At 44.1% G+C, this 23538-nt stretch overlaps 1 protein-coding gene across 1 annotated transcript in view; it reads left to right on the top strand.

The window, feature by feature from the left end:
* LOC106581449 (voltage-gated potassium channel subunit beta-1) overlaps positions 1-23538 on the top strand; it is a 176482-nt gene that overhangs the window by 119268 nt on the left and 33676 nt on the right. The window contains exon 3 of the mRNA XM_045704032.1: positions 7163-7200. Within this exon, the coding sequence (XP_045559988.1) occupies positions 7163-7200 (38 nt within the window). The remainder of the gene's footprint in view (positions 1-7162; positions 7201-23538) is intronic.

Here is a 23538-nt window from a genome sequence, read left to right as displayed (position 1 = left end):
AGTCTAGATACTGACACAATCACTAGAGTCTAGATACTGACACAATCACCAGAGTCTAGATACTGACACATTCACTATCACTAGAGTCTAGATACTGACACATTCACTAGAGTCTAAACACTGACACATTCACCAGAGTCTAGATACTGACACATTCACTATCACTAGAGTCTACACACTGACACATTCACTAGAGTCTAGATACTGACACATTCACTAGAGTCTAGATACTGACACATTCACTATCACTAAAGTCTAGATACTGACACAATCACTAGAGTCTAGATACTGACACAATCACTAGAGTCTAGATACTGACACATTTACATTCACTAGAGTCTAGACACTGACACATTCACTAGAGTCTAGATACTGACACAATCACATTCACTAGAGTCTAGACACTGACACAATCACTAGAGTCTAGATACTGACACATTCACTAGATTCTACACACTGACACATTCACATTCACTAGAGTCTAGATACTGATACATTCACTAGAGTCTAGATACTGACAATGAATGAACTATAGAAGGGTACATTCTGAAGAGCTTCACTGTGTAGGACATGTTTGGTAGCTCTGTGGGTTATATTGTGTAGTTGTCAGCTAAGGGCTTGGTTGTATATTGGATGCATGTTGTGAACTGTAGACTACTCTGCAGGTAGGCTGTGCTAAGTCTTCCCAGAAGAAAAACAGACAAAAATGAGCTAATTCGCCAACTCTGCCACTTTTATGTCAGATATACATTAAATAAGTTGATTATTCTTGTTAAATAAAGAAGATAAAATAAAATGGTGTTTGATTCATGGCCATCTCTGCTCTCGGTACAGTACAGTGCAGTCCTGAATTCCGCTGATACAGTGTTTTGATAGATTGAACGAATCAATATGAGAAATCCCTGCTAAGAATTAACTGCCCGCTGTAAATGTACAATTACCAAACTGGTTAGGGCTTAGACATCCAGTCGATTTACAGTTGTTCTGTGGTACGGTCGATAAGTACCTCACTGGGGTTCTGGCTTTCTCCATTGCTAATTGGCTGAGAGGGAGGACACAAACTGTGTGTGTGTGTGTGTGTGTGTGTGTGTGTGTGTGTGTGTGTGTGTGTGTGTGTGAGTGTGTGTGTGTGTGTGTGTGTGTGTGTGTGTGTGTGTGTGTGTGTGTGTGTGTGTGTGTGTGTGTGTGTGTGTGTGTGTGTGTGTGTGTGTGTGTGTGTGTGTGTGTGTGTGTGTTTTCCTCATGCTACTTGGCTAGTAAACAGGCAACAGAGTGTGAGTGAGGGAGAAACTGATCAGTGTAAACTGATCCATCAACACTTTCTGAGCTGGTATTTCTAGATCAGCTCCCATCCTCCCATCCTCCCATCCTCTCTCCTGCTTCTCCTGTGTCTCCCTGGTGTCAGATGGAGGAGGGGTTATAAAGGGTTTGGGACGGCCAATCAGACACACCATACAGCTGTAGTGTAGCTGGTCTGAAGATGGGGAAGAAGGGACAGTGTAATGGAATGTTTCTACCGCATTAAAAGGGAATAGAGTGTGTTTGTGTTAGTTAGCGGGACATGGCCGGTTCTCAGAGCAGACTGGTAGAGGTGGGACAGGACAGGGATGAGGTCTCAGAGCAGACTGGTAGAGGTGGGCAGTGGGCCAGGACAGGGATGAGGTCTCAGAGCAGACTGGTAGAGGTGGGCAGTGGGACAGGACAGGGATGAGGTCTCAGAGCAGACTGGTAGAGGTGGGCAGTGGGCCAGGACAGGGATGAGGTCTCAGAGCAGACTGGTAGAGGTGGGCAGTGGGCCAAGACAGGGATGAGGTCTCAGAGCAGACTGGTAGAGGTGGGCAGTGGGCCAGGACAGGGATGAGGTCTCAGAGCAGACTGGTAGATGTGGGCAGTGGGACAGAAAGGGGTGAGGTCTCAGAGCAGACTGGTGGAGGTGGGACAGGACAGGGATGAGGTCTCAGAGCAGACTGGTAGAGATGGGACAGGACAGGGATGAGGTCTCAGAGCAGACTGGTAGAGGTGGGACAGGACAGGGATGAGGTCTCAGAGCAGACTGGTAGAGATGGGACAGGACAGGGATGAGGTCTCAGAGCAGACTGGTAGAGGTGGGACAGGACAGGGATGAGGTCTCAGAGCAGACTGGTAGAGGTGGGCAGTGGGCCAGGACAGGGATGAGGTCTCAGAGCAGACTGGTAGAGGTGGGCAGTGGGCCAGGACAGGGATGAGGTCTCAGAGCAGACTGGTAGAGGTGGGCAGTGGGCCAGGACAGGGATGAGGTCTCAGAGCAGACTGGTAGAGGTGGGCAGTGGGCCAGGACAGGGATGAGGTCTCAGAGCAGACTGGTAGAGGTGGGCAGTGGGCCAGGACAGGGATGAGGTCTCAGAGCAGACTGGTAGAGGTGGGCAGTGGGACAGAAAGGGGTGAGGTCTCAGAGCAGACTGGTGGAGGTGGGACAGGACAGGGATGAGGTCTCAGAGCAGACTGGTAGAGATGGGACAGGACAGGGATGAGGTCTCAGAGCAGACTGGTAGAGGTGGGACAGGACAGGGATGAGGTCTCAGAGCAGACTGGTAGAGATGGGCCAGGACAGGGATGAGGTCTCAGAGCAGACTGGTAGAGGTGGGCAGTGGGCCAGGACAGGGATGAGGTCTCAGAGCAGACTGGTAGAGGTGGGCAGTGGGCCAGGACAGGGATGAGGTCTCAGAGCAGACTGGTAGAGGTGGGCCAGGACAGGGATGAGGTCTCAGAGCAGACTGGTAGAGGTGGGCAGTGGGCCAGGACAGGGATGAGGTCTCAGAGCAGACTGGTAGAGGTGGGCAGTGGGACAGAAAGGGATGAGGGCTCAGAGCAGACTGGTGGAGGTGGGACAGGACAGGGATGAGGTCTCAGAGCAGACTGGTAGAGATGGGACAGGACAGGGATGAGGTCTCAGAGCAGACTGGTAGAGGTGGGCCAGGACAGGGATGAGGTCTCAGAGCAGACTGGTAGAGGTGGGCAGTGGGCCAGGACAGGGATGAGGTCTCAGAGCAGACTGGTAGAGGTGGGCAGTGGGACAGAAAGGGATGAGGGCTCAGAGCAGACTGGTGGAGGTGGGACAGGACAGGGATGAGGTCTCAGAGCAGACTGGTAGAGATGGGACAGGACAGGGATGAGGTCTCAGAGCAGACTGGTAGAGGTGGGACAGGACAGGGATGAGGTCTCAGAGCAGACTGGTAGAGATGGGCCAGGACAGGGATGAGGTCTCAGAGCAGACTGGTAGAGGTGGGCAGTGGGCCAGGACAGGGATGAGGTCTCAGAGCAGACTGGTAGAGGTGGGCAGTGGGACAGGACAGGGATGAGGTCTCAGAGCAGACTGATAGAGGTGGGCCAGGACAGGGATGAGGTCTCAGAGCAGACTGGTAGAGGTGGGCAGTGGGCCAGGACAGGGATGAGGTCTCAGAGCAGACTGGTAGAGGTGGGCAGTGGGCCAGGACAGGGATGAGGTCTCAGAGCAGACTGGTAGAGGTGGGCAGTGGGCCAGGACAGGGATGAGGTCTCAGAGCAGACTGGTAGAGGTGGGCAGTGGGACAGGACAGGGATGAGGTCTCAGAGCAGACTGGTAGAGGTGGGCCAGGACAGGGATGAGGTCTCAGAGCAGACTGGTAGAGGTGGGCAGTGGGCCAGGACAGGGATGAGGTCTCAGAGCAGACTGGTAGAGGTGGGACAGGACAGGGATGAGGTCTCAGAGCAGACTGGTGGAGGTGGGACAGGACAGGGATGAGGTCTCAGAGCAGACTGGTGGAGGTGGGACAGGACAGGGATGAGGTCTCAGAGCAGACTGGTAGAGGTGGGACAGGACAGGGATGAGGTCTCAGAGCAGACTGGTAGAGGTGGGACAGGACAGGGATGAGGTCTCAGAGCAGACTGGTAGAGGTGGGCAGTGGGCCAGGACAGGGATGAGGTCTCTGGTAAATGATGGAAGCAGACATCCTGGAAAAAAGATTAGTCATCGCAATCGCCATGGCCCTCGTCTATTCTATTATTTAATTTATTTTAGATTATTTTCTATTCTATTCTAATAGAAAGATACATGATAATTGTGTGAAAGGTGTACTGTGTGTTGTAGTGTGCGTGTGGCTAGTGCTTAGCTGTTCCCTCTGACCTCTAGTGAGGAGGATCTAACACACAGCCGCAGGAAGTAGAGGTGCTGAGGGTGCTGCATCACCCCCTGAAACCCCCCGCCCCCCAAAGTAAAATACATTTTTAAATAGATTTATTTATTTATTCACAAAAATAATTAACTTGGCCTTTATTAGTCCTGTATTAATGGACCGATATATACGTCTGTAGCGCTGGGCACATTTTGTACTTATTTCTGCATCTCCACTTTGGCAAAAACATCAGTAATATAATGAAGAACAGTATCTTGCAGGATTCAATAGTTGGAATTGTAAGAGTTGTTGCCCTGTCCCTTTCTCTGCGATAGGCAAAGATCCAAAACATCCACCTCAAATTAATTATTTTTCTTGATCAAATAACATAGAAAACCAGTACTTTTTGTGGTCACTTAGAAATGTCCTTGTTTTTGAAAGAAAAGCACGTTTTTTTTGTCCATTAAAATAACATGAAATTGATCAGGAATACGGTGTAGACATTGTTAATGTTGTAAATTACTATTGTAGCTGGAAATGGCTGATTTTTAATGGATTATCTACATAGGCGTTCAGAGGCCCATTATCAGCAACCATCACTCCTGTGTTCCAATGGAATGTTGTGTTAGCTAATCCAAGTTTATCATTTTAAAAGGCTAATTGATTATTAGAAAACCCTTTTGTAATTATGTTAGCACAGCTGAAAACTGTTGTTCTGATTAAAGAAGCAATAAAACTGGCCTTCTTTAGACTAGTTGAGTATCTGGAGCATCAGCATTTGTGGGTTCGATTACAGGCTCAAAATGGCCAGAAACAACAGGCAACTCTGAGTTGCAAAGAAAAAGCCATATCTCAGACTGGCCAATAAAAATAAAATATTAAGATGGGCAAAAGAACACAGACACTGGACAGAGGAACTCTGCCTAGAAGGCCAGCATCCCGGAGTCGCCTCTTCACTGTTGACGTTGAGACTGGTGTTTTGCGGGTACTATTTAATGAAGCTGCCAGTTGAGGACTTGTGAGGCGTCTGTTTCTCAAACTAGACACTCTAATGTACTTGTCCTCAAGCTCAGTTGTGCACCAGGGCCTCCCACTCCTCTTTCTATTCTGGTAGGTATTATAACTCTGTAATACCATCTTTTCTCTACTCTGTAATACCTATTTTCTCCACTCTGTAATACCTATTTTCTCCACTCTGTTAATACCTATATTCTCCACTCTGTAATATCTATTTTCTCCACTCTGTAATACCTATTTTCTCCACTCTGTTAATACCTATATTCTCCACTCTGTAATATCTATTTTCTCCACTCTGTTAATACCTATTTTCTCCACTCTGTTAATACCTATATTCTCCACTCTGTTAATACCTATATTCTCCACTCTGTAATCCCTATTTTCTCCACTATTTTCTCCACTCTGTAATACCTATTTTCTCCACTCTGTAATACCTATTTTTTCCACTCTGTAATATCTATTTTCTCCACTCTGTAATCCCTATTTTCTCCACTATTTTCTCCACTCTGTAATACCTATTTTCTCCACTCTGTAATACCTATTTTCTCCACTCTGTAATACCTATTTTTTCCACTCTGTAATATCTATTTTCTCCACTCTGTAATATCTATTTTCTCCACTCTGTAATACCTATTTTCTCCACTATTTTCTCCACTCTGTTAATACTTTTCTCCACTCAAGTTAGCAGCAAGAGTTTCATTTTTGAATTTGGCAGTGATGCTCCTCCTTTTCTCTGTGTTCAGATTACTAGGCTTGGGCGACATACCATAGTGTATACTGGGTATACTGAAATATTCCCCTGTATGGTACAGTAATGGTATGAAGATATTAACATCTGGATACCACCCAACCCCAACTACTACCACTGTCTAAAAAGACGAACTATTACCCCTGTCCATAGCAACTGTAAATCCATAGCTCAGGTTAGGAATGTGATGCAACATCTGTACAGGTTCATGAGTTAGCCTTCTGTCTGACCTGTCTTTGGTATTTAGAGGCATGAGTATGGGATTCACACACACACACACACACACACACACACACACACACACACACACACACACACACACACACACACACACACACACACACACACACACACACACACACACACACACACACACACGTACACACACGTACACACACACGCACACACACACACACTGTATGCACTCTGCTTGCATGCTGTTCTCCTGACAGGGCAGATTTGTACCCGGCAGCTGATTCTGTCTGGGCTCAGTGCTATTGCCTCAGGGATAAGGCCTGTAAGAATTACTCCCCCTAACATCCCAGCCTCAGCCTTTACATACGTTTAGTAACTGAATTACTCCCCCTAACATCCCAGCCTCAGCCTTTACATACGTTTAGTAACTGAATTACTCCCCCTAACATCCCAGCCTCAGCCTTTACATACGTTTAGTAACTGAATTACTCCCCCTAACATCCCAGTCTCAGCCTTTACATACGTTTAGTAACTGAATTACTCCCCCTAACATCCCAGCCTCAGCCTTTACATACGTTTAGTAACTGAATTAGTCCCCCTAACATCCCAGCCTCAGCCTTTACATACGTTTAGTAACTGAATTACTCCCCCTAACATCCCAGTCTCAGCCTTTACATACGTTTAGTAACTGAATTACTCCCCCTAACATCCCAGCCTCAGCCTTTACATACGTTTAGTAACTGAATTACTCCCCCTAACATCCCAGTCTCAGCCTTTACATTCGTTTAGTAACTGTTAGCACAACGTCTGGGATTCTACCAATGGCATGTACCGTGTTTGACTTGGACTGAAATAGGTGCCGGTACTGTTTATATTGATGTGCCGGAACTCCTCAATACTTTTGAGCTAATATTCTATAAGAGGAACAAGATCTCGAGCAGTATTCAGCTCCGCTGAGCTCCTGCCTATGTCAAGGACTGGGTACATGTACAGTGATGTACATGGAGGAACCACTGTTTCCCCGATACTGTGATGCTACAACTTCTAACCCCTATCTCTGTCTCTGTTTCAGGTACCTGGGTAACGTTTGGTGGTCAGGTTACAGACGAGGTAAGACCATCCTTTCCTCATATTTTTTTTCTATTTGGTTTCATGGAGACAGGAAATGGATACCGTCTTTAACCTCTGGAGTTCACTGGTTTCTACTGCTCTACATTTACATCTACACTTCAGCAGACACAAAGTTAGTTATGTGTTTCAGAGTGTACTCGCTGTAAAATCTCTGCGTACCACTTAGTGTACAGCAACGCAGTGTGATGTGTGGTAGGGTCAGCCTGCCCTGCGGTCTGCGTAATGTAGTCCCCTTAGCTACGGCACGGAGAGAGAGACACAGGGACAGAGAGAGAGACACAGGGACAGAGAGAGAGACACAGGGACAGAGAGAGATACACAGGGACAGAGAGAGAGGCACAGGGACAGAGAGAGAGACACAGGGACAGAGAGAGAGGCACAGGGACAGAGAGAGAGACACAGGGAAAGAGAGAGACACAGGGACAGAGAGAAAGACACAGGGACAGAGAGAGAGACACAGGGACAGAGAGAGAGACACAGGGACAGAGAGAGAGGCACAGGGACAGAGAGAGAGACACAGGGAAAGAGAGAGACACAGGGACAGAGAGAAAGACACACATGGACAGAAGAGACACAGAGACAGAGAGAGAAACACAGGGACAGGGAGAGAGATACACAGGGATAGAGAGAGCGACACAGTGACAGAGAGAGAGAGACACAGGGACAGAGAGACACAGGGACCAAGAGAGAGAGACAGGGACAGAGAGAAAGAGGGACAGAGAGAGAGACAAAGGGACAGAGAGAGAGACAAAGGGACAGAGAGAGATACACAGGGACAGAGAGAGATACACAGGGACAGAGAGAGAGGCACAGGGACAGAGAGAGAGGCACAGGGACAAAGAGACACAAGGACAAAGAGAGAGACACAGGGACAGGGAGAGAGATACACATGGATAGAGAGAGTGACACAGTGACAGAGAGAGAGAGACACAGGGACAGAGAGACACAGGGACCAAGAGAGAGAGACAGGGACAGAGAGAAAGAGGGACAGAGAGAGAGACAAAGGGACAGAGAGAGAGACAAAGGGACAGAGAGAGATACACAGGGACAGAGAGAGATACACAGGGACAGAGAGAGAGGCACAGGGACAGAGAGAGAGGCACAGGGACAGAGAGAGAGGCACAGGGACAAAGAGACACAAGGACAAAGAGAGAGACACAGGGACAGGGAGAGAGATACACATGGATAGAGAGAGTGACACAGTGACAGAGAGAGCGATACACAGGGACAAAGAGAGCGACACAGTGACAAAGAGAGAGAGTCACAGAGAGAGAGACACAGGTATAGAGAGAGAGACACAGGGACAAAGATAGTCACAGGGACAAAGTGAGAGAGACACAGGGACAGAGAGAGAGAGAGACAGAGAGAAAAGGGACAGAAAGAGAGACAAAGGGACAGAGAGAGAGACACACACAGGGACAGAGAGAAAGAGGGACACAGGAATAGAGGGAGAGACACAGGGATCGAGAGAGAGAGACAGGGACAGAGAGAAAGAGGGACAGAGAGAGAGACAAAGGGACAGAGAGAGAGACACAGAGAGAGAGACACACAGGGGAGAGAGAGAGAGAGAGAGAGAGAGAGAGAGAGAGAGAGAGAGAGAGAGAGGTACAGAGAGAGAGGTACAGAGAGAGAGAGAGACACAGGTACAGAGAGAGAGAGAGAGAGAGAGAGAGAGAGAGAGAGAGAGAGAGGTACAGAGAGAGACACAGGTACAGAGAGAGACACAGGAATGGAGAAAGAGACACAGGAACAGATAGAGAGGGACAGAGAGAGACACACAGGTACAGAGAAAACATAGTCTCTGTGGGAAGTTGAAGGTTGTATAAACAGATCTGGCCCTTGCTAGAACACCCTACATGGCCCTACATTAGTATGTGTATTTATTATGGATCCCCATTAGTTCCTGCCAAAGAAGCAGCTGCTCTTCCTGGGGTACAGCAAAATGTAGGCAGTTGTACATTTTTTTTAAACATTATAATACATTCGCAAAATATTTCACAACACATTAAGTTAGCCCTCGGGCCTTTACTCCACTACCACACAAAATACAGTACATTTTAACTAGGCAAGTCAGTTAAGAACAAATTCTTATTTACAATGACGGCCTAGGAAGAGTGGGTTAACTGCCTTGTTCAGGGGCATACCATGTCAGCTCGGGGATTCGATCCACCAACCTTTCGGTTACTGGCCCAACGCTCTAACCACTAGGCTATCTGCCGCCCCACTATACATGTGTGTATAATGCATCTGTTATCGTGTGTGTGTATGCATGTGTCTGCCTATGGCTTCACAGCCGCCGCTGTTCCCTATGGTGTATTTTTATCCAGTTTCTTAATTGAATTTTACTGTTTGCATGAGGTACTTGATGTGGAATAGAGTTCCATGTAGTCATGGCTCTAGTAGTACTGTGCTCCTCCCATAGTCTGACTACCTGAACAGTCGTCCAGGTGTGACAAAACTAGGGCCTGTAGAACCTGCCTTGTTGATAGTGCTGTTAAGAAGGGAGTGCAGCGCTTTATTATGGACAGACTTCTCCCCATCTTAGCTAATGTTGTATCAATATGACAGTTTACAATCCACAGTTACTCCAAGCAGTTTAGTCATCTCAACTTGCTCAATTTCCACATTACTTATTACAAGATTTAGTTGACGTTTAGGGTTTAGTGAATGATTTGTCCCAAATACAATGCTTTTAGTTTTTGAAATATTTAGGACTAACTTATTCCTTGCCACCTATTCTGAAACTAACTACAGCTCTTTGTTAAGTGCTGCAGTCATTTCAGTTGCTGTAGTAGCTGATGTGTATAGTGTTGAGTCATCCGCATACATAGACAAACTGGCTTTACCCAAAGCCAGTGGCATGTCGTTAGTGAAGATTGAAAAACGTCAGGGGCCTAGACAGCTGCCCTGGGGAATTCCTGATTCCACCTGGATTTTGCTTGACAGGCTTCCATGAAAAAAACACCCTCTGTGTTCTGTTAGAAAAGTAATTCTTTATCCATAATATAGCAGGGGTTGTAAAGCCATAACGCACATGTTTTTCCTGCAGCAGACTATGATCAATAATGTTAAAAGTCACACTGAAGTATAACAAAACAGCCCCCACAATCTTTTTATCATCAGTCATTTGTGTTAGTGCTGTGCTTGTTGAGTGTCCTTCCCTATAAGCGTGCTGAAAGTCTGTTGTCAATTTGTTTACTGTAAAATAGCATTGAATCTGTTCAAACACCATTTTTTCCAAAAGTTTACTAAGGGTTGGTAACAGGTCGATTGGTTGGCTATTTGAGCCAGTAAAGGGCTTACTATTCTTAGGGAGCGAAATTACTTGTGCTTCTCTCCAAGCCTGGACCTCTCCTCTCCTGTTCTTTTGTTTTCTGTTATTTTGTGCTCCTCTCTCGCTCTCTCTTTCTCTCTCTCGCTCTCTCTCTTGCTCTCTCTTGTTCTCTCTCGCTCTCTCTCGCTCTCTCTTTCTCTCTCTCTCTCTTTCTCTCTTGCTCTCTCTTGCTCTCCATCTCTCTCTCTCTCTCTCTCTTGCTCTCTTGCTCTCCATCTCTCTCTCTCTCTCTCTCTTGCTCTCTCGCTCTCTCGCTCTCTCCTCCCTCTCCCTCTCGTGGTGTTTTCTACTATATCGCACATTGATGCCACTTCACACTCTCTGCAGTATTACTAACACTCTGTGTACCTGTGAAATTGACATTTTGTTGTATTCTTCATATTTATTTTATTTTATTTATTTCACCTTTATTTAACCAGGTAGGCAAGTTGAGAACAAGTTCTCATTTACAATTGCGACCTGGCCAAGATAAAGCAAGCAGTTTGACACATACAACAACACAGAGTTACACATGGAGTAAAACAAACACACAGTCAATAACATAGAAAAATAAATCTATATACAAAGTAAGCAAATGAGGTGAAATAGGGGAGGTAAAGGCAAAAAAGGCCATGGTGGCGAAGTAAATACAATATAGCAAGTAAAACACTGGAATGGTAGATTTGCAGTGGAAGAAAGTGCAAAGTAGAAATATAAATAATGTGGTGCAAAGGAGCAAAATAAATAAATGAATACAGTAGGGAAGGGGTAGTTGTTTGGGCTAAATTGTAGATGGGTTATGTACAGGTGCAGTAATCTGTGAGCTGCTCTGACAGCTGGTGCTTAAAGCTAGTGAGGGAGATAAGTGTTTCCAGTTTTAGAGATTTTTGTAGTTTGTTCCAGTCATTGGCAGCAGAGAACTGGAAGGAGAGGTGGCCGAAGGAGGAATTGGCTTTGGGGGTGACCAGAGAGATATACCTGCTGGAGCGCGTGCTACAGGTGGGTGCTGCTATGGTGACCAGCAAGCTGAGATAAGGGGAAACTTTATCTAGAAGGGTCTTGTAGATGACCTGGAGCCAGTGGGTTTGGCGACGAGTATGAAACGAGGGCCAGCCAACGAGAGCGTACAGGTCGCAGTGGTGGGTAGTATATGGGGCTTTGGTGACAAAACGGATGGCACTGTGATAGACTGCATCCAATTTATTGAGTAGGGTATTGGAGGCTATTTTGTAAATGACATCGCCGAAGTCGAGGATCGGTAGGATGGTCAGTTTTACGAGGGTATGTTTGGCAGCATGAGTGAAAGATGCTTTGTTGCAAAATTTCCTTGTTTCAATTTCACAAATATGTCCACAGTATCTATAGTTATATGACTCCATAGACAGTCAGTGACTTTTGGTGATTTGATTTTAAAACCAATTGATCATAGTCTGCTGCTGGAAAAATGTGTGTGTTATGGTTTTACACCCCCTGCTATATTATGGATAAAGAAAGACTTTTCTAACAGAACACAGAGGGTGTTTTTTCATGGAAGCCTCTCAAGCAAAATCCAGGTGGAATCAGGAATTCCCCAGGGCAGCTGTCTAGGCCCCTTACATTTTTCAATCTTTACTAACGACATGCCACTGGCTTTGGGTAAAGCCAGTTTGCCTAAACTTTATTTAACTTTCTAGTAGGCTTAAATTGAAAATATGGCAAACAGGAGTGGCAATATCGTCCACTATTATCCTCAGTCATTTTCCATCCAAGTTGTCAGACCCTGGTGGCTTGCCATTGTTCCTAGACAACAATATATATATGTTTATTTCTATCCTTCTATTTCATAATTTGGTCAGATATACTTAGATGTGTAATGTCAGTGTTTGTTGCTGGCATGTCATGCCTAAGTTTTCAAATATTGCCAATTAAAAATGATTGGCAATATCAGTTGGCAATATCAGTTGTCAATATCAGTGGGTTTTGTGATTAATGAGCCATCTGATTCAACAAATGATGGAGCTGAGTTTGTCATTTTGCCCAAAATTTCATTTAAGGTGCTCCAAAGCATTTTACTATTGTTCTTTATGTCATTTATTGTTGCTTCATAGTGTAGTTTGTTCAATCAAATCAAATCAAACTTAATATGTCACATGCGCCGAATACAACAAGTATAGACCTTAACGTGAAATACTTACTTACAAGCCCTCTTACATCCAGATGTTCCGCTAGCGGAACACCACTCCAATATCCAATGATAGGGCGTAGCGCGAAATACAAACTCCTCGAAAATCCGAAAACTTCAATTTTTCAAACATATTTTACACCATTTTAAAGACAAGACTCTCCTTTATCTAACCACACTGTCCGATTTCAAAAAGGCTTTACAACGAAAGCAAAACATGAGATTATGTCAGGAGAGTACCCAGCCAGAAATAATCAGACACCCATTTTTCAAGCTAGTATATAATGTCACAAAAACCAAAACCACAGCTAAATGCAGCACTAATCTTTGATGATCTTCATCAGATGACACTCCTAGGACATTATGTTATACAATACATGCATGTTTTGTTCAATCAAGTACATATTTATATCAAAAACCAGCTTTTTACATTAGCATGTGACGTTCAGAACTAGCATTCCCACCGAACACTTCCGGTGAATTTACTAAATTACTCACGATAAACATTCACAAAAAACATAACAATTATTTTAAGAATTATAGATACAGAACTCCTTTATGCAATCGCGGTGTCCGATTTTAAAATAGCTTTTCGGTGAAAGCACATTTTGCAATATTCTGAGTAGATAGCCCGGCCATCACAGGCTAGCTATTTTGACACCCACCAAGTTTGGCCCTCACCAAACTCAGATTTACTATAAGAAAAATTGGATTACCTTTGCTGTTCTTCGTCAGAATGCACTCCCAGGACTTCTACTTCAACAACAAATGTTGGTTTGGTTCCAAATAATCCATAGTTATATCCAAATAGCGGCGTTTTGTTCGTGCGTTCAAGACACTATCCGAAGGGTAACGAAGGGTGACGCGCGGATACGTATCGTGACAAAAAATGTCAAAATATTCCATTACCGTACTTCGAAGCATGTCAAACGCTGTTTAAAATAAATTTTTATGCGATTTTTCTCGTAAAATAGCGATAATGTTCCGACCGGGAGTCGTTGTTTTCGTTCAAAGACTGAAAATGTAAAATGGCCTTTTCACGTGCACACGCACACCCGTCTCATTGTGCTCAGATCGACCACTATCCAAATGCGCTACTGTTTTTCAGCCAGAGACTGCAGAGTCATCATTCAACGTTCTGGCGCCTTCTGAGAGCCTATGGGAGCCTTAGAAAGTGTCACGTTACAGCAGAGATCCTCTGTTTTGGATAGAGATGACAAAGAAGGCCAAGAAATGGTCAGACAGGGTACTTCCTGTACAGAATCTTCTCAGGTTTTGGCCTGCCATTTGAGTTCTGTTATACTCACAGACACCATTCAAACAGTTTTAGAAACGTTGGAGTGTTTTCTATCCAAAGCTACTAATTATATGCATATTCTAGTTTCTGGGCAGGAGTAATAACCAGATTAAATCGGGTACGTTTTTTATCCGGCCGTGAAAATACTGCCCCTATCCATAACAAGTTAACCAACAGCACAGTTCAAGAAAGAGGGTGTGAGAGAGATGACAGTTATCAAAGTGATTAGGAAGGCTTTTGTGTTTCTCTAATTACATCATCTGGCCCTCTCTCTCTTTCTCTTTCTCTCTCTGTCTCTCTCTCTTTCTCGCTCTCTTTCTCTGTCTCTCTCTGTCTCTTTCTTTCTCTTTCTCTCTCTCTCTTTGTCTCTCTTCTTTGTCTCTCTTTGTCTCTCTCTGTCTGAGCAGTCCATGTCTGTACTACAGAATGCGGGCACGCGGGAGACCAGGGTTCAAATCCCCGTTGGGGAAGAAGGAGTAGGCTGTCCTTGTAAATAGAAATTTGTTCTTCACTGATTCCATATGTGTTATTTCAGAGTTGTGATATCTTCACTATTATTCTACAATGTAGATAATAGTAAAAATACCAAAAAAATCCTGAAATGAGTAGGTGTGTCCAAACCTTTGACTGGTACTTGCTGGAACGGAAAATGACAGTCGGCAGTACAGTACTGGGCTATTTACGAGGAAGGAGTAGGCTGTCCTTGTAAATAGGAATTTGTTCATAACTGACTTACCTAGTTAAATAAAGGTTACACTAAGAGCATCACATTTCTGCACCCTAATTTTCGAATTCTTGTCTAACCAATACCCAAATGGAGATTAAGTGAAATATAAACATCTGCATTTGAATTTTCTTTTTTCTCATTATTTTATTTTATTAACAAAAGCATAAAGATGTTGATGAAGAAATACTGTACTGCTGTTTTTAAGTTAGAAATGTAACACTTTAGATTACTTAAGCATCGAAAACATTGCAAGTTCAGGGATTTTCACAACAGTAGCCGGGTTATAAAAGTATATTGTCCTGCTAATAGGAAACATTTGCATGATGGGCTACACCTGCCACAGTTGTGATGTCTGAACTATTATTGTACAAAGTAGAAAATAGTAAAAATAAAGGAAAATCCTTGAATGAGTAGGTGTGTCCAAACTTTTGACTGGTACTTGCTTAATTCATTTGATGAATATTATGGTGTTTCTATTCCATGAAAAGCAAAAAACCCTCTGGGTTTCTGTAAGGATGGAATGGAAAATATGTCGCTGTACAACGTGATGTCTGGCAGTACAGTACTGGGCTATTTAGCTAAAGAATCCCTGTGTCGTGCTTGTCTCAGAGCAGAGTGAAACGGTGCTAAAATAGATGTAGGCTTTTGCTTCTAACTTCAATATGCTTTTTAAATAAATAAGACCTACACCATTTTTAACAGTACATTAAAAATATTTTTTTCATTGATGTGACTCTCCGTCTATAATTACATTTAGAGGATTGGAGGACTCTATATTAATATCTAAGGTGCATTGTCCATACATTTAGAGGATTGGAGGACTCTAAATTAATATCTAAGGGGCATTTTCCATTAGGATCGGTGAGAATATCTGAGAATATCTAAGGGGCTTTTATATAATTCTAAATTAATTAATAATTATAATCGCTTTGTTTAAAAAGTAACGATATTTTGGAGATTTAGTTTTCATTTAACGTAGAGTGAGCGAGGAAAAGGGCAATTCTTGAACATGGGGGGAGACATTCTCACTCATTTGTAAATAAAGCCAGCTATTTAGAATTATTTATTTTTTGAAACCTAACTTGATTATTTAGCAGACATCACTTGCTTATCCTCAGTCAACACATATCTTAAGAATATCATGGAATATTTTAACATTTTCATTTCTCCATGCTTGTCTCAGAGCAGAGTGAAACGGTGTTGAAATAGATGGCCACAGTGGGAAGGCTATGTATTCTGTGCCCACTCGTGGTATCTCTCTTCGGTTACACATCCTTGGAATAGCAGAACAGCATAACGGTCCGGGTGGCCCTTGCTGTGCCTGGTGAGCAGCTGGTCAAGTTCTGTTGTGAGAAGAGGAATAAAAATGTCAGGGTGAACCGAAAACCTGACAAACCCGCCACGTACTGTATGTTGACTCTGCCTGTCGGAGGTGGAGTTCCAGAGCTCACAGGTGTGCCTGGCATGATTGTGACTCCATCTTGTTCCTCGCCCTTTTCAACGCAAATGAGTCAATGACTATTCAAGCCATTGACTCACTAATGAATGAAGATGATGAGCGATCGGCAAAGGCAATCTGTAATCTGCGGGCACCACGGCTCGGTAAGAAATGTTTAATATATATTATATATTTCTTTTTTATTCTCAGAACATTAACCATATGTGTTCGCTTGTTTTGTACTCTGTAGTTTCGACCCAAAGAACTTTGAGTCCTGCAGGCCCAGGCATGGATCAAAGCTGGCGAGACATTTAATAACGTCATCTTCACAGACAAATCAACCGTGGCCCTTGAGCAATTTGCTCAAAATTGCAACAGAAAAAAGGAAGAAAATCAAGAAGATTAACGAAAGCATAAAGATGTTGATGAAGAAATGTTGTTTTGAGTTAGAAATGTAACACTTAAGCATCAACTACATTGCAAGTTGAGGGATTTTCACAACAGTAGCCGGGCTATAAAAAGTCTGTTGTCCTGCTAACAGGAATCATTTGCATGATGGGCTACATTTTTATTTTAACCACATAATTTGTATCTATTTGCTATGCTTGTAAAATACTAATAATAATACTTTTTCCACTTTCCACGTTAAAGATTCCAATTGATAAAGTGTTTTTCGCCACAATCGGCCCCAACCCCAATTAATACATTTGGGCACAGTCGATAGCATGCTGGACTTCGGGCTAGAATGTTGAGGGATTGAAACCTGCTCCCTGCTTGCTATAACGACTGAGTTTGATACACCTGGTATTGCATATGGCTGAAAAAAACCTCGCTAAATAGCGATTTTCATAAATTAACTTTATGTCAAAGAAATAAGCACAATCGTTTGTATCTACATTAACTAACATATTCCTCTCAATTGTCATTTTTTTGCTTGACTCATTATGACGTTATAACTACATACATTTGCTTCCCCGTAATGTTTTGTCAGCCATCTTTGCTGAAGTCAGCAGGGACGGGTGACCCTCGTCAAATTCGTCATTGGAACAACTCGATATGACTGGTCATATAAAAACCTTGGGACCAAAATGCATAATGAGTGCTCTAACTCCCCCTTGTGGTGGTCTGGAGCAATGAAGCTGTGACGCTGGGTACCTCTAAGTCCCGTGGTGTAAGCTCGCAACTTTTAAAAGAGGAACCACTGTAGTTACAGTTCGAAGCTTTCTCATGAGTGGGCAGCCTGATGGAAGCCAGTCAATATTTAAATCACCCAGAAAATATACCTCTCTGTTGATATCACATACATTATCAAGCATTTCACACATTATCCAGATACTGACTGTTAGCACTTGGTGGTCTATAGCAGCTTCCCACCAGAATGGGCTTTAGGTGAGGCAGATTAACCTGTAGCCATATTTCTTCAACGGTATTTAACATGAAACCATCTTTAAATCTTTACAGGAATGTGGTTCTGAATATAAACAGCAACACCTCCACCTTTGGCATTTATTTTCTGTAGATGTTATAACCATGTATTGCTACCACTGTTCCATCAAAGGTATTATCTAAGTGAGTTTCAGAGATAGTCAGAATATGAATGTCATCTGTTACTAGCAAATTATTGATTTCATGAACCTTGTTTCTTAAGCTACATATGTTAACGTGGGCTATTTTGAGCACTTTTCTTGGATGCTTGACTGTTTTCATTGCTTTACTGGGAAGCTTAGCAGAGGTAGACATGCTCATGTTATTTATGTTAGTTCAGGGTGAGCTGCACACAGTGGACTTCCTAGTAGGGCACACCACCTCAGTGCTAACAGTAGTTCATAGGCACATGATTACTGCATACAACAGCTGTGGGATCAGCAGAGGCATTCCGGGCAGCTAGAGTGACATAAATGAGTTTCCTTAGATTGTGTCTTCCAGCTCCTCCTGGGGTAATGTACATTTGCTGAAGCGTTATGACAACTCAGCGACACAATGGTAGGGATTAAATGAGCCGGGTTTGGGTCATTGACCCCTCTGTCACAACCAGATGTGTGCTGTGGAAACCCATACAGACAGTTCTGCAGAAGGGACCTCCCACCCCACACACACACACACACACACACACACACACACACACACACACACACACACACACACACACACACACACACACACACACACACACACACACACACACACACACACACACACACACACACACACACACACACACACACACACCTGCGATGGTTCAATGAAATGAAGACAACAATGAGAGGAAGACAAGGAATTGATTACATTCTGAGGGTAAACAATTAGAAAATATAATAATAAGAAGAAGAAGCATTAATATATAAATCATTGATGAAACAAATAAAATAGTAAATAATGAAGGATCACACCAAGGGATTAAGAGATTAAGAGCTGGTAAAAGAAGTGCTATGTTTGACGGAGTGGCTGGTTTCTATGTCGTGACTTAGTATGCATGTTATGACAGAGACAAAGGTGGTGCTCATGAATAGTCATGAGTTATGGGGTAGGACTAGAGGTCTGTGCATGTGGATTTTGAGTGTGTTGGAGTTGTCTATAGTGCTGTTGTTCAATAGGTGGTTTAGAGGTAGGTCTATAGGAATAATCAAATCACATTTTATTGGTCACATACACGTGTTTAGCAGATGTTATTACAGGTGTAGCGAAATGTGTTTCTAGCTCCGACAGTGTAGTAATATCTAACAAGTAATATCTAACAATTCCACAACAACTACCTAATACACACAAATCTAAGTAAAGGAATGGAATTAAGAATACATAAATGGATGAGCAATGTCAAAACAGCATAGACTAAGGTCTGGGTGGAGGACAGGGAAGGGGTGGGGGGATAGGGACAGGGACAGGGGGTCTGGGTGGAGGGCAGGGAAGGAGTGGGGGGATAGGGACAGGGGGTCTGGGTGGAGGGCAGGGAAGGGGTGGGGGGACAGGGACAGGGGGTCTGGGTGGAGGGCAGGGGGTCTGGGTGGAGGGCAGGGAAGGGGTGGGGGGGATTGGGACAGGGGGTCTGGGTGGAGGACAGGGAAGGGGTGGGGGGATAGGGACAGGGACAGGGGGTCTGGGTGGAGGACAGGGAAGGGTGGGGGGATAGGGACAGGGGTCTGGGTGGAGGGCAGGGAAGGGGTGGGGGATAGGGACAGGGGGTCTGGGTGGAGGACAGGGAAGGGGTGGGGGGATAGGGACAGGGACAGGGGGTCTGGGTGGAGGGCAGGGAAGGGGTGGGGGGATAGGGACAGGGGGTCTGGGTGGAGGGCAGGGAAGGAGTGGGGGGATAGGGACAGGGACAGGGGGTCTGGGTGGAGGGCAGGGAAGGGGTGGGGGGATAGGGACAGGGGGTCTAGGTGGAGGGCAGGGAAGGAGTGGGGGGATAGGGACAGGGGGTCTGGGTGGAGGGCAGGGAAGGGGTGCGGACCCAGATTAGGGAAATGGTTCAGATTAGGTGTGTGATGTTGCAGGTCAGGATTCAGTGCCAGGTCTAGGGTTCTGCAGGGAGAGTTATGGAGGTTAGGGTTAAATGTCTGATCTGGGCCCGTGGTCCTGTCAGGAGCAGGTGGGTTAGGGTTAGGGAAACAGGCAATATGTTGTTGGTAAGGCCTGCCGTTGTGTTTGCCTTTATATACCTCAATGACCGCTTTGAGTATCCCCTCTTCCCCAGTGCAGCAAAGAGGGTCTGTGTGGCTGAATGAAAGTATATCTGCTGTGTACACAGTCTATGGAATGGGATGAGTTGGTACTTGACAATGCCAGTGAATGTATGATGTTTGGGGTGGTAGCTGGATTTGTGGAGTAGGGTGTCTCTGTCCTTAAAGTATAGTTTTGTGTGTAGGGAGACTATGTGTGTGTGTCAGTACATGGAAAAAAAGACTGTTGTGTCCAATAAATTGGTTGTGTGGATGAGGGAGGGTGACATATTTGACTGTTATAATGGGATGATGGTTATTGAGAATGTCAATTAATGTTGTAAAGTGTACCAGATCATGTTCCCACACCCTGAAGATATCATCCAGGTAGCGTCTATAAAACATGGGACGCAATGGGCATTTAGTCAAGGCTGTCATTTCCCAGTCTGCCATATAAATGTCATAAGCCAGAGAGAACTTCTTACCCATCGCTGTCCCACGAATCTGTAGATAGTGTTGGTAATTGAATGTGAAATCATTAATTTTTTAAGTCAAGTTGTAAGAGCTGTAGGAGGTGTGAGTATGATCTCTCTGGATCAGGATATCTCCAGAGTCCACAGCTGCCAAGACTGATGAGATGTCTATGTTGGTGTACAGAAAGTCTATGTCTATGGTGAATAAGTATGCATGTGCTGGGACTGGAATGGTGTGGACTCTATGAAGTGATATGTGTCCTTAAGGTAGCTGGGGTGCCTTTGTGAAATGGGATTGAGGAAGTAGTCAATGAATTCAACTGCTGGTGAGGACTCACTTCCGCAGTCTGACACAATCAGTCTTCCCTTCGGGACCTCAAAAGGGACTGTCCAGGTATCTGGTGCTTGATGGATCTTAGAGAGGAGATAGAAGAGTCTCTGGTCTGGTCCATCTAGATATTCCCTTTTGTCTACAGTATGTGTAATTTCTATCCATAGAGGTCTGCTATTATTTGTTGGCTTCAAAAAGGTACTGCTGGTTATCCATGATTATTATCTTGGAGACTTTGTCTGCTGGTTCTATGGTTATGTGTTTGTGTTTCCCTCATGTAGCTATGGCTTGTTAGGGGTTAAGGGTTAGAGGTTAGGGGTTAGGGATTCGAGTTTAGGGGTTAGGCTATGGCTTGTCTTTCTTCTAATGTCATGTTATATAGTGAGGTTATGGTAGAGGTATGGGAGTCTCTGATCATTAGTGTGTTGGATTTGATGAGGTTATGGTGGAGGTATGGGAGTCTCTGATCATTAGTGTGTTGGTTTTGATGAGGTTATGGTAGAGGTATGGGAGTCTCTGATCATTAGTGTGTTGGTTTTGATGAGGTTATGGTGGAGGTATGGGAGTCTCTGATCATTAGTGTGTTGGTTTTGATGAGGTTATGCTGGAGGTATGGGAGTCTCTGATCATTAGTGTGTTGGATTTGATGAGGTTATGGTGGAGGTATGGGAGTCTCTGATCATTAGTGTGTTGGATTTGATGAGGTTATAGTGGAGGTATGGGAGTCTCTGATCATTAGTGTGTTGGTTTTGATGAGGTTATGGTGGAGGTATGGGAGTCTCTGATCATTAGTTTGTTGGATTTGATGAGGTTATGGTGGAGGTATGGGAGTCTCTGATCATTAGTGTGTTGGTTTTGATGAGGTTATGGTGGAGGTATGGGAGTCTCTGATCATTAGTGTGTTGGATTTGATGAGGTTATGCTGGAGGTATGGGAGTCTCTGATCATTAGTGTGTTGGTTTTGATGAGGTTATGGTGGAGGTATGGGAGTCTCTGATCATTAGTGTGTTGGTTTTGATGAGGTTATGGTGGAGGTATGGGAGTCTCTGATCATTAGTGTGTTGGTTTTGATGAGGTTATGGTGGAGGTATGGGAGTCTCTGATCATTAGTGTGTTGGTTTTGATGAGGTTATGGTGGAGGTATGGGAGTCTCTGATCATTAGTGTGTTGGATTTGATGAGGTTATGGTGGAGGTATGGGAGTCTCTGATCATTAGTGTGTTGGATTTGATGAGGTTATGGTGGAGGTATGGGAGTCTCTGATCATTAGTGTGTTGGATTTGATGAGGTTATGGTGGAGGTATGGGAGTCTCTGATCATTAGTGTGTTGGCTTTGATTATTTTCCTAATTGGTACTGATATTGTCTGTGGTTTGGGTTCCATCTAGATGGGGCAGTGAATGGTAGGGTCAGGTAGTCAGATGTATAATCAAAATAGGCTAGTAGTTTGAGAGATACCCAGGTTGACATTTAAAGTGGCTCCAGGCTTGCCTAGTTTAAAAAAAAAAGGTCAAATTGAAAATTAAAAAAATGCAGGCAACCATTTTGAATGAGTAGCATATTTAGAAGAGTTGGTCAGATTACACACACAACACACAAACACAGGCAAAAATGGTGTGATTTTAAAATGGTTTTGAGTGGTGTAGTATGAGAGTCTCACAGCAGCACCAACACCTCATTACCTTCAGAGTATATGAACACACACAGCACCTATTGTGTAACAGGAGTCTGTTTGTGTTTGTGAACAGAGCCCCAGGACCAGCTTGCTTAGGGGACTCTTCTACAGGTTCATCTCTCTGTAGTTGATGGCATTGTTATAGAAGGTTTGGGAATCACTTCCTTTTAGGTGTTTGTAGAATTTAACGTCTCTTTTCTGGATTTTGATCATTAGCGGGTATCGGCCTAATTCTGCTCTGCATTATTTGGTGTTTTACGTTGTACACGGAGGATATTGTTTGCAAAATTCAGCATGCAGAGTCTCAATTTGATGTTTGTCCCATTTTGTGAATTGTTGGTTGGTGAGCAGACCCCAGACCACAAAACCATAAAGGGCGATGGGTTCTATGACTGATTCCAGTATTTTTTGCCAGATAATAATTGGTATGTCGAATGTTATGTTCCTTTTGATGGCATAGAAGGCCCCTTATGCCTTGTCTCTCAGATTGTTCACAGCTTTGTGGAAGCTACCTGTGGCGCTGTTGTTTAGGCTGAGGTATGTATCGTTTTTTGTGTGCTCGAGGTGTCTAGATGCAATCTGTATTTGTGGTCCTGGCGACTGGACCTTTTTTGGAACACCATTATCTTTGTCTTACTGAGATTTACTGTCAGGGCCCAGGTCTGACAGAATCTGTGCAGAAGATATAGGTGCTGCTGTAGGCCCTCCTTAGTTGGTGACAGAAGCACCAGATCATCAGCAAACAGTAGACATTTGACTTCAGATTCTAGTAGGGTGAGGCCGGGTGCTGCAGACTGTTCTAGTGCCCTCGCCAATTCGTTGATATATATGTAGAAGAGGGTGGGGCTTAAAAGAAAGAAATGTGTGTTTTTTTGCGTATTTTAACCGCACACTTGTTGTTTGTGTACATGGATTTTATAATGTTGTATGTTTTTCCCCCAACACCACTTTCCATCAATTTGTATAGCAGATCCTCATGCCAAATTGAGTCAAAAGCTTTTTTTGAAATCAACAAAGCATGAGAAGACTGCATTTGTTTTGGTTTGTTTGTTTGTCAGTTAGGGTGTGCAGGAATACGTTCTCTGTCGTACGGTAATTTGGTAAAAAAACAATTTGAAATTTGCTCGGTACATTGTTTTTATTGAGAAAATGTACGAGTCTGCTGTTAATGATAATGCAGAGGAAGAGGGGGAGGGAGAGAGATGACAGTTATCGAAGTGATTAAGAAGGCTATTGTGTTTTTCTAAT

Source organism: Salmo salar, chromosome ssa20, assembly GCF_905237065.1.
Source record: "Salmo salar chromosome ssa20, Ssal_v3.1, whole genome shotgun sequence".
Taxonomy (NCBI): domain Eukaryota; kingdom Metazoa; phylum Chordata; class Actinopteri; order Salmoniformes; family Salmonidae; genus Salmo; species Salmo salar.
The sequence above is the reverse complement of the archived record's forward strand: the minus strand, read 5'-3'. Positions and strand labels throughout refer to the sequence as shown.